Source organism: Aquarana catesbeiana, linkage group LG05 (genome assembly GCF_042186555.1).
Source record: "Aquarana catesbeiana isolate 2022-GZ linkage group LG05, ASM4218655v1, whole genome shotgun sequence".
In the NCBI taxonomy this organism is placed as follows: domain Eukaryota; kingdom Metazoa; phylum Chordata; class Amphibia; order Anura; family Ranidae; genus Aquarana; species Aquarana catesbeiana.
In genome coordinates this window covers 641,115,734-641,128,466 of record NC_133328.1, presented here as the reverse complement: position 1 = coordinate 641,128,466, position 12,733 = coordinate 641,115,734, and the positions used below count along the sequence as shown (strand labels likewise).

General features: G+C 41.5%; 1 protein-coding gene across 3 annotated transcripts in view; it reads right to left on the bottom strand.

Annotated features, from left to right (window-relative positions):
- The window catches only part of TMIE (transmembrane inner ear), a 139,873-nt gene that overhangs the window by 88,676 nt on the left and 38,464 nt on the right, over positions 1 to 12,733 (bottom strand). For all 3 annotated transcript variants that reach the window (XR_012244578.1, XM_073632441.1, XM_073632442.1), the window contains exon 2: positions 10,273 to 10,390. Coding sequence is in view for 2 of the 3 variants with exons in the window: in XM_073632441.1 (XP_073488542.1) it covers positions 10,273 to 10,390 (118 nt within the window). In the remaining variant the exon portion in view is untranslated. The remainder of the gene's footprint in view (positions 1 to 10,272; positions 10,391 to 12,733) is intronic.

The following is a 12,733-nucleotide window of genomic DNA, read 5'->3' as shown; positions in this document are numbered from 1 at the left end:
AGGGGCTCTGTGGGTGGTTGGGGGGCACTGTGGGGGCTGAGGGCTCTCCAGAAGGAGCTGGGGGCAATTGTGGGAAATGATCTCTTGAGGGGGCATTGGATCTCTCCAGGAAGCTGGGGGCTTTCCAGGGGCATGGTGGTAGACTGGTGTGCACCGTGGGCCACTGTTGGAGGTTGGAAGCACTATAGGGGGATGTAGGTTCTTCAGCAAACTAGGGGTGGTGCAGAGGGCTGGGGGTACTCTAGAAGGTTGGGGGGCACTGTAGGGGCTGAAGGCTCTTCAGAGGGAACTTAGAGCGACTGTGGGGAATAGGGTTTTTAGAGGGAGTTTTAGGTCTATCCAAGAGCTGGGGGCATTGCAAGGGCACTGCGGTAGACTGGGGTGCACTGTGGGACACTGTTGGTGGTTGGGAGCACTATAGGGAGTGGAGGCTCTGCTGCAAGCTAAAGGGCACTGCAGGGGGCTGAGGGCCACTGCGGGAGGTCAGAGCACCGTAGGAGCTGAGGGCTATTGTGGGGGGGGGGGCACTCTGGCAGGTTGAAGTTCATGGTAGACGACTTTAGGAAGTTGGCTGGCACTATGGGGCCTGGGAGGCACTCTGAGAGGTTAGGGGAGCTGCAGGTGGCTGTAGGCTTGGAAGGAGGGAGGCCACAGCCTGGCAGTGGGCCAGGGCCCGTTGGTTGAACGACCATATTTTCTTCCAACAAGCATTCATGATTACATATTTATCCATTATGTGTTAGGGAATTGGATTGTTATACTGTACATACATATATATTCAGTGGTTGTTATATTACAGAGGTATATTAGTATTTTTGGTTTAAGTTTAGTTTAACCTCTGTTTGGAAAGTTATAATGAAAACATTTCCTTCATCACTCTAAAGACTATAACGCTCACAATGTTGGTTGGGGGTCACAGGGTAAATCCACCAATCAGCAACAAAGGAAAACTAAAGTCAAGTGACTACAGCTGAAATGAAACTTAAAAGAAATGAAAAATTGAAAGAAGAAGGAAGGAGACCATTACCTTCAAATTACATCCGTTATTCTTTGTGTATTGCACACAGAGCTTCACATTCAATAAAATATTAAAACCATTTAGGAACAATGGATCTCACACCCCAGACATGTTAGCTTTTACCATAATAATGCATATGTATCATGTTCATGGTATCCAATATAGTCATACACTGAAAAACTTCCCACTGAGAGAGGTCTTTGTTCATTAATAAGAAATCAACTAAAGAGATACGTATAATTGCATGATCAATTCCAGAAGTATTAGAAACACAGAGAGGTATTTATAAAAGAAATGCAGAGCTATTCATCTTTATACATCCATTCTGTGTAAACGGGGGCAAAATTGAATGGTATTAGGCTATGTTCTCATGAATGTTATGCATTCATACAGATTAGAGTGTATCAGGAAAATAACACATTATGACCAATTGATGGAACTGATGATCATAATAAATGAGTATTTCTTTCCTATGATCATCAGCTCCATCTAGTGACCATAAGTTGGTATTTTTCTGATTCACACTATTCTTCATGAATGGAGGGGGAAAAAAAGCCTAATTTTCTTTTAGAGTTTCTATGAATATAAAAGAATTATATTTTATCATTTCTTTAATTTTGATCTACGAGACAGATTCCAATTCAGCTCGGAGACAAATGTCACAGTAACGTGTAGTTTTCCAAAGACACAGAAAATGACTCAATTCGGTTTGCAAACACGTTGTGGATGACTCAAGGACCTTTTTAGTCTCTGAATAATGGGGTTTCTGGTATCCTCATAACACCTGGAACCAAAGAGAAACTGGGCTATGTTACGAGACTCCAGAACTCACAAACATGGTACTGTGCAGAAGACAACCTTCCAGCTGAAGGAGAGTCAACCTTGTATATCCCAGGACAATGGAAGTTTCTATGCATTTTTTCACTTGTGGATAAAATAATGAACTAGCTGAGAAGATACACCAAACTAAACTATCAAGAGGAGATGAGATGTATTCTATATTTCAGATATTCTGATAAATTAGGTCAGTTTCATAGACTCTCTATTGCAGGTCATAAGGTTAAGATGCACTTAATATATATATATATATATATATATATATATATATATATATATATATATATATATACACATATATATACACATATATATACAGATCATATTCCCTACAAAAGACTGTTTGCAAGCTTTACCAGGCAAAATAACTGTAGTTATGCTGGACTTATCTATAATGACTTTAAATGGTAAAACAATGTTTCAATGTATCTATGCTGATCGGATAGAAAAATACTTAAATACTTTATCCTTACAAAATATCCTATTGTCAAAAAGGGTTTCAGAATAGTACTGTTTGTTTATTCTGAATCATTATTTTAGAAATGTGTGTCATAATGTAGCCATACTCAAATAGTATGCAAATTATTTTATTTCTTTTATGTGTATCATCAATATTTTAATTATGGACCAATATGTATGAAACTTCATCTCTTTATAGTTAAAATTTTCAACTTAAATGCTGGTATCACAAATTAGAGAGCTGCCAGAGCCACAAAGGCATCGTTATGTTTTCAGGTAAAACAACTTAGTTCAATCTGTATGGGAAAAGATTCATTTTTATATAAGGATTTGTTACTACAAAAGTTAGATTTCCCAGATAAACTCAGGATAGGCATTTCTAGTCCCAAGGTGCCATCTGAAGGTCAGTTCAGTTATTGGCTGATTACACAATACGTTAATGAGTAACTTTATCTACCAATGAGAAGTGGAATTATACCTTCTGGGCAGGTTTTATGAGAGCATTATTTGCAACTAATATTTCTAATAATACATTCTATAATTCTAATATTATATTAGAATAATCTAATATATATATATATATATATATATATATATATATATATATATATATATATATATATACAGTATCTCACAAAAGTGAGTACACCCCTCACATTTTTGTAAATCTTTTCTTCTATCTTTTCATGTGACAACACTGAAGAAATGACACTTTGCTACAATGTAAAGTAGTGAGTGTACAGCTTGTATAACAGTGTAAATTTGCTGTCCCCTCAAATTAACTCAACACACAGCCATTAATGTCTAAACCACTGGCAACAAAAGTGAGTACACCCCTATGTGAAAATGTCCAAATTGGGCCCAAAGTGTCAATATTTTGTGTGGTCACCATTATTTTCCAGCATTGCCTTAACCCTCTTGGGCATGGAGTTCACCAGAGCTTCACAGGTTGCCACTGGAGTCCTCTTCCACTCCTCCATGACAACATCACAGAGCTGGTGGATGTTGGAGACCTTGTGCTCCTCCACCTTCCGTTTGAGGATGCCCCACAAATGGTCAATAGGGTTTAGGTCTGGAAACATGCTTGGCCAGTCCATCACCTTTACCCTCAGCTTCTTTAGCAAGGCAGTGGTCATCTTGGAGTTGTGTTTGGGGTTGATATTGTGACGGGAGTCACTTTGGGCGGGGGTCTTGTGGAACCCAGCGTACCTTGGAGAGCATTGGAAGCTCCTTGTCCAGCTTCCCCGGCCCCTCTTATGGGTAAGTTACCCTGTGTCTATTAGGGGCACAGGGTCACTTACACATAGGAGGGTCCAAGGAAGCTGGACAAGGAGTTTCCAGTGCTCTCCAAGGTACGCTGGGTTCCACAAGACCCCCGCCCAAAGTGACTCCCGTCACAGTTATCATGTTGGAATACTGCCCTGCGGCCCAGTCTCGAAGGGAGAGGATCATGCTCTGCTTCAGTATGTCACAGTACATGTGGGCATTCATGGTTCCCTCAATGAACTCTAGCACTCTAGCTTCCCAGCACTCATGCATCCCCTGACAATGACACTCCCACCACCATGCTTGACTGTAGGCAAGAAAAACTTGTCTTTGTACTCCTCACCTGGTTGCCACTACAAACGCTTGAAAACACCTGAACCAAATGAGTTTATCTTGGTCTCATCAGACCACAGGACATGGTTCCAGTAATCCATGTCCTTAGTCTGCTTGTCTTCAGCAAACTGTTTGCAGGCTTTCTTGTGCATCATCTTTAGAAGAGGCTTTCTTCTGGGATGACAGCAATGCAAACCAATATGATGCAGTGTGCGGCGTATGGTCTGCCTTCAACCTCTGCAGCAATGCTGGCAGCACTCATACGTCTATTTCCCAAAGACAACCTCTGCATATGACGCTGAGCACGTGACCTCAACTTCTTTGGTCGACCATAGGGAGGCCTGTTCTGAGTGGAACCTGTCCTGTTAAACCAATGTATGGTCTTGGCCACCGTGCTGCAGCTCAGTTTCAGGGTCTTGGCAATCTTCTTATAGCCTAGGCCATCTTTATGTAGAGCAACAATTCTTTTTTTTTCAGATCCTTAGAGAGTTCTTTGCCATGGGGTGCCATGTTGAACTTCCAGTGACCAGTATGAGAGAGTGAGAGCGATAACACCAAATTTACCACACCTGCTCCCCATTCACACCTGAGACCTTGTAACGCTAACGAGTCACATGACACCGGGGAGGGAAAATGGCTAATTGGGCCCACTTTGGACATTTTCACTTAGGGGGGTACTCACTTTTGTTGCCAGCGGTTTAGACATTAATGGCTGTGTGTTGAGTTATTTTGAGGGGACAGCAAATTTACACTGTTATACAAGCTGTACACTCACTACTTTACATTGTAGCAAAGTGTCATTTCTTCAGTGTTGTCACATGAAAGGATAGAAGAAAAGATTTACAAAAATGTGAGGGGTATACTCACTTTTGTGAGATACTGTGTGTGTATATGTATTTATATACATACTGTATATATATAAAAGGGATCATTTTAGAAATTTATTGCAAATTTTTAGCATCTACTGTAGGTCAAATCTCAGTTTCACTGTTATTTGGTGTTTGTAAGTGACTTCTGTAAAATGATTGCCAATTTATTTTTGATAGCCTGCAGCCCATACCTGCACTTGATCGTATTGTGATTTTCTGCATGGGCAAAATAACTTGGGAATAGGAATTAGAAATTATTTTTGTATTGGAGGCACTGTGGTTCATTGATCGAATAATCAATTGATACATAACTGACTTAATGAATCGTTCAGGCATTTGATTAGATTTTGTCTCCATTCACACAAAATTAACGTACATGTAATTTCAAAGGACGAATGGCTCTGTGAATTTTCGAATAATATACCACATAACCCAGTCTCTTAGACGCCTGGTATCATCGTGACTGTGTGATCAAAGTCAGTGTTGATGGGGGAATCCCTCCCGCTGCATTACTGAAAGCGGGAGGTTTCCTTGACCAAAAGAAAAAAAATATCAACAGGCTGCTTGTACTAAAATCGATCAATAGATCGACTTCAATACAACCAGCCTGCCCATACATGGATCGAAAGTTGGCCGATTCCTGCTGAATTTCAGTCCATCTATTGCCAGCTTTAGTAGTTGTAATCCCATTCAGCAGCCTCCACACCCCCCCCCCCTTAACAACTTTAATACCGGGCACTTTCACCCCCTTCCTGCCCAGGCCAATTTTCAGCTTTTAGCGCTGTCACACTTTGAATGACAATTGCGCGATCATTCAATGCTGTATCCAAACAAAAAAAATGTTATCATTGTTTTAAGACAGATAAAGCTTTTTTTTGGTGGTATTTAATCACCATTGTTTTTTTTTTTTGCTTAACTTTTTTATTAGCTTACATAGATTGTTTAACACATGTTGGTAGAGCAACTCTACCTTTATTGTAACTCTTTTTGTTTTTCACTGCATGTAATTCATGGATTCCAAGCAGAAGCAATGCGCTGTCATTGAGTTGTTGATGGAGGAGGGGTGCAGGCTGTCCGGCATCGACAGAAGGGTACAGAATGGTTACGTAGACGACACCATTGACAAGAGCCACCAATGACAAGACATTGCTCATTAAAGGTGTCATCTCTGTAACCATTCTGTAGCCTTCTGTGGATGTCAGACACCCTGCAGCCCTCCTTCATCAACAACTCAATGACGGCGCATTGCTTCTGTATAAATGTACATGCAATTCTGTAGGATAAATAGCTCAGCGGATATTTATTATTACATCCCTATGTTCCTAGCGCTTCTGGAATGGATTATGCAATTTTACTTTTCTCTTTACACAGCTGATTATTCATTGATGAACCTCTCCTAATGAGAAATATTTTCGTGTATGAATATATTGGGCGCCATGAAAATGATACATTTGCAGTATTATGATGATCGCTAACAATATACTGTAGGTGGTGTGAGATTCATGGTTCCTAAAAGGCATTAATAATTTATTGAACATCCAGCTCTGTGAACAATAAATAAAGAATAAAAGATGTGTTGTGCAAGTAATGTGCCACCTTCCTTCTTCTTTTTATACATTTGAATATTTAAAAAGGTGTTCTTACGGGCCCAAAAGTACACCACTCAGTGCCAGGGAAAATTGCTGTTCAGGAGCAGGAATATAATGAAGATAAATTACAAATACTTTGCTTAACACACTGGGTACAACAGGTATAAAATCAACAATAGTATAAAACCAGCCGTTTAAAAATAAAGATCAAACACAATACAAAGTGGTATATAATAATCAGCAAACTAAATTAAAATATCACACTCAAAACAGCGCTAGTGTTGAGCTGAAACAATTCTGCATGTGGCCAACTTCACATGAAAAAATCCTTTGAGAGTGTAGGGTAGTTCAAAAAGCAGTTCAGAAAGTGTTCATAGGTGATAATAGTATAGAAGTTCAGTGTGCACCTTCCACCGATCACTCCAATTCCACCATGTGAGAGCACACTCCCCTCAGGGGGTTAAACTCACCAGAACTTCATAATAATGAGCCTCCAGGGGAAGGAACATCCAAGCTACAAATCACTGCCAGCACCACTCCGGAAGATTCACAAATGATCAGAGCTCAGAAATAACCAAACAACAAAAAGAGAAATGCACATAGCGTAATCCTATTTATTGATTAAAAAGCTCATCACATCACACAAAGAACCCCCCTTCAATAGATATACGTACATCACCACTGCAATCAACAGAGCACATCAGAGAATGCGTTTAGATCATGCACTTCACCATAATAGCGTCAGCCGGCTCAAGCTCCCCCAGGAACGATCTTTACTTCCTGGTTGTGAATCAGGCTGTGGAGGAGCGCAAGCGTCACTTCCGGCATCGTGTAGGCCACGCTCTGACGCGTTTCGTCATATCCTGACTTCAACAGAGGGCGTTGCGTCGAGCTATTATGGTGAAGTGCATGATCTAAACGCTTCCTTTGATGTGCTCTGTTGATTGCAGTGGTGATGTACGTATATCTATTGAAGGGGGGTTCTTTGTGTGATGTGATGAGCTTTTTAATCAATAAATAGGATTACGCTATGTGCATTTCTCTTTTTGTTGTTTGGTTATTTCTGAGCTCTGATCATTTGTGAATCTTCTGGAGTGGTGCTGGCAGTGATTTGTAGCTTGGATGTTCCTTCCCCTGGAGGCTCATTATTATGAAGTTCTGGTGAGTTTAACCCCCTGAGGGGAATGTGTTCTCACATGGTGGAATTGGAGTGATCGGTGGAAGGTGCACACTGAACTTCTATACTATTATCACCTATGAACACTTTCTGAACTGCTTTTTGAACTACCCACCACTCTCAAAGGATTTTTTCATGTGAAGTTGGCCACATGCAGATTTGTTTCAGATCAACACTAGCGCTGTTTTGAGTGTGATATTTTAATTTAGTTTGCTGATTATTATATACCACTTTGTATTACATTTGAATATTTGTTGGTTTGTTGTAGTCACGTCTTTTTAATAAGTTTTAATGGCTTCAATAATAACTGTTATCATTATTAACTATGATTAATAATAATAATTGATATTTAATAATTAAATAAATATTTAATTTATTACTTAAATAATTGATAATGGTTTAATAAATTAAAACAATTAATTAAATAATATGATTATTAAAACACAAAATAATGAAATTAATAGAATTAAAATGAGTAAAAAAAATATATAATAATTAAATAATTCATAATTATCAATAATAAGTGTAATGAGAGTGGATTTGTTTTTGCCATATCTTGGGGTAGGCAGCTTTAAATTTGGTTAGGGAGAGTCCGCACAGCAGGGCAAGGGGAAAACTGTCTGCAAACATCTGTACCGTGCTCCAGCTTCAGAAAAGCATTAATACCATGTCCAACATCCACCAACGTGGTCAGGTTCCACGTATGAAAATAAATCCTAGTCTCTCTGGCTGTACCTGCACAAGTCGCTTTCTGGTGGAGAAGTGGACCAGATCCACTAAAGGAAGGAAAACCGACAACAGGGTCATGACCAAGGCTCGTTGTTGGAGGTGGGGAGGGAAGGCTCATTGGTGGAGGTAAGGATGGAAGGCTCATTGATGGAGGTGAGGATGGAAGGCTCATTGATGGAGGTGGGGGAGAGAAAGCTCATTGATGGAGGTGGGGAGGGAAGGCTCATTGATGGAGGTGAGGATGAAAGGCTCATTGATGGAGGTGGGGAGGGAAGGCTCATTGATGGAGGTGGGGAGGGAAGGCTCATTGATGGAGGTGGGGAGAGAAGGCTCATTGTTGGAGGTGGGGAGGGAAGGCTCATTGTTGGAGGTGGGGAGGGAAGGCTCATTGATGGAGGTAGGGAGGGAAGGCTCATTGATTGAAGTGAGGATAGAAGGCTCATTGATGGAGGTGGGGAGGGAAGGCTCATTGATGGAGGTGGGGAGGGAAGGCTCATTGATGGAGGTAAGCATTGAAGGCTCATTGATGGAGCTGGGGAGTGAAGGCTCATTGATGGAGGTGGGGAGGGAAGGCTCATTGATTGAAGTGAAGATAGAAGGCTCATTGATGGAGGTGGGGAGGGAAGGCTGATTGATGGAGGTGGGGAGGGAAGGCTCATTTATGGAGGTAAGGATGGAAGGCTCATTGATGGAGGTGGGGAGGGAAGGCTCATTGATGGAGGTGGGGAGGGAAGGCTCATTGATTGAAGTGAGGACAGAAGGCTCATTGATGGAGGTGGGGAGGGAAGGCTCGTTGATGGAGGTGGGGATGGAAGGCTCATTGATTGAAGTGAGGACAGAAGGCTCATTGATGGAGGTGGGGAGGGAAGGCTCGTTGATGGAGGTGGGGATGGAAGGCTCATTGATGGAGGTGGGGATGGAAGGCTCATTGATGGAGGTGGGGAGGGAAGGCTCATTGATGGAGGTGGGGATGGAAGGCTCATTGATGGAGGTGAGGATGAAAGGCTCATTGATGGAGGTGGGGGAGAGAAGGCTCATTGTTGGAGGTGGGGAGGGAAGGCTCATTGATGGAGGTAGGGAGGGAAGGCTCATTGATGTAGGTAAGGATGGAAGGCTCATTGATGGAGGTGGGGAGGGAAGGCTCATTGATGGAGGTGGGGAGGGAAGGCTCATTGATGGAGGTGAGGATGAAAGGCTCATTGATGGAGGTGGGGGAGAGAAGGCTCATTGTTGGAGGTGGGGAGGGAAGGCTCATTGATGGAGGTAGGGAGGGAAGGCTCATTGATGTAGGTAAGGATGGAAGGCTCATTGATGGAGGTGGGGAGGGAAGGCTCATTGATGGAGGTGGGGAGGGAAGGCTCATTGATTGAAGTGAGGATAGAAGGCTCATTGATGGAGGTGGGGAGGGAAGGCTCATTGATGGAGGTGGGGAGGGAAGGCTCATTGTTGGAGATGGTGAGGGAAGGTTCATTGTTGGTCCAGCTGTATTCAAAAATCAGTGCAAGTTGCCTAGCAAAGGCAGAGAAGGTCTCATGATATGAATTTTATACTTCCAGATTCACGTGAAACCCAAGGGAGGCACACTTTGGCATCTTCACCCTGGGCACTGGATGCCCTTCTCCCAACAATACATACATAATCGCTTCACAAGCCATTTTGCAATTTATTGTTATAAGTGACTTACCTACCTTAATCTGGCAAGCTGGGAGTGTGCACAGCACTGAAGTCAAATTAGAAGCATCCCCTGTGGCAGGAGATTAAGTTTTGTTCAAATATTTTAAAAGACTCAAGAAGGTTAAAGGGATGCAGATTAAGCTACTTTTCATGTTCACACATTGTAAACTTCAATATCTCCAGTATAGATGCGCTTAAGAATCTGTAAAAAAGTTTATGACCCGTGCAATGTATAGGGTTGGGCTTTTTCTTTTAACACAAGTGGACTTATACTTTAAAGTGAACTAGGCTGATTTAAAAAAAAAAAAGAAGTGGACTTACTGACTGCCAGGACAAAGATGGAGAAGACGCCGATCACTTGCCACAGCCGCAGTCCCCAGAACACTACCGTCTCTGAGTTCACCGGGTCAGGCTTCTGCTTCGGGGGATCTGTGGGGGCCTAAAATGAAAATCAGAGGAGTTCATTAGCTTTTCGCTTTACAAACAAATACATTCAGAATGATCATTCATCAAAATCTATATTTCTGTTTCTACAGAGGCCTAATTATAAAGAAGGCGAAAATAAATCAGATTTCCCATCTTGCACCATAGATTCTCTGATGGGATCTGACTGTTGTTTTACAAACCATTAATAAGCAAGAAAAACACAGGGTCCTTTCCGATATATTATCCATAGAAACAAAATACATCAATAAAATTTTATATTTTCTTACTTAAACATAACTCCAGAATCTTGTACAAAACAAAGTTTGAAAAGTGAAGTCACCGAAATAGATATTCAGTCTATTTAACTTTCATTAAAGTAAAGGATTCCATCTATTAAAAAAAAAAAAAAACTTCTACAACTTACAGCCACCTGGTCAGTGCTGATGTTTGGGGCCCCCTTTTCTTTATGCAGGAAACAATTTACAATGGTCCATTGGCCATTTGATCCATTTCTCTTTTCTTTGGATGCAATTTTCCATTGAATTTTCCTGGAATAATTGGTCACCATTGTGAGATCCTGAGTTTTAACTAAGGACCACAAGGATTCTATATACTTACTTTACTTACCCATTACATCACTCCGCCATAATCTTAGCCCCTGCAAATGCACAAGGGGGCCAAACCATTTGAACCCATCTCATGACACTTCAAACCCATCTCATAACCCTTTGAACCCATCTCATAACCCTTCAAACCCATCTCATAACCGTTCAAACCCATCTCATAACCGTTCAAACCCATCTCATAACCCTTTAAACCCATCTCTTAACCCTTCAAATCCATCTCCTGACCCTTCAAACCCATCTCATAACCCTTCAAACCCATCTCATAACCCTTCAAACCCATCTCATAACCCTTCAAACCCATTTCATAACCCTTTAAGCCCATCTCCTGACCCTTCAAACCCATCTCATAACCCTTCAAACCCATCTCATAACCCTTCAAACCCATCTCATAACCCTTCAAACCCATTTCATAACCCTTTAAGCCCATCTCATGACCATTCAAACCCATCTCATAACCCTTCGAACCCATCAAATAACCCTTCAAACCCATCTCCTAACCCTTCAAACCCATCTCATAACCGTTCAAACCCATCTCATAACCGTTCAAACCTATCTCTTAACCCTTCAAATCCATCTCCTGACCGTTCAAACCCAACTTATAACCCTTCAAAACCATCTCCTAACCCTTCAAACCCATTTCATAACCCTTTAAGCCCATCTCCTGACCCTTCAAACCCATCTCATGACCATTCAAACCCATCTCATAACCCTTCAAACCCATCAAATAACCCTTTGAACCCATTTCATAAGTGCAATTCGGTATTCTCCCAATTTAACCTCCTGAGGGAGTGGGCTTGTACACCATGAAATGCGTAGAGGCAGTGAAAAGGGGGAACCTTGTGATAATTTGTTGGGTTCACATAAGGGCAATGGCCCCAATACTCTATTCCAATAAATCTCTATGTTTCATATATCCTACTTTAGGATGGGCGTAGACATGTGCGATTCGTTTTGTTCCGAATCAAAATTTGGACAAATTTTTCATCATTCAGAAATTCCGAATCATAATAGCAATGAATGTAAACGAAGTTAAATTTGCTCAAAATAACTAATTTGATTTGAATTCGGAACTAATATGAAATCTAAAAATTCCCATGATTAAGGTCAGAGGGGCAGAGCGAAACACGTTGGGGGCATGGCCTGGTTGGAGTCCAGGCTGAGGTTGGCATTTACCACTGATCGATTGTAGGGATTGTACAGAGGTGCAGCTATAGGGAGCCCTTCCTTTACATTATATTTAAACATATTGCAATTCTTAGATGTGAATAATTCAGCAGCCGCATTTGAATTGAAAACATTTTGAATTTGAATGGCCATTCCAATTTTCCAAATTCGGTCAAATTGAAATTCAAATTGGATTCGAAAATAAATAAATGAAACAAAAATAAACGTATTCCGAAAACAAATTTAAAGTGGTTCTAAAGCCTTAAGGTTTTTAACCTTAATACATTCTATGCATTAAAGTGAAAAACCTTCCATGCTGCCGCTCCCCCCCCCCTTTTTTTTACCCGAGCCTGATCCGATCCAGCGTTGTGCACGAGCGCAGCGGCTCCAGCTGCTGTCTCTCTCCTCACTGGACAGATTGATAGCAGCAGGAACCATTGGCTCCCGCTGCTGTCAATCAAATCCAGTGTCACAGGAGCAGGGGTTGAGGGGGCTGTGGGGGGGGGTTGAGTCCCGCTGTCTGTGTCAATAGACGCAGCAGCAGGACTCAGGAGCGAGCTTGCATG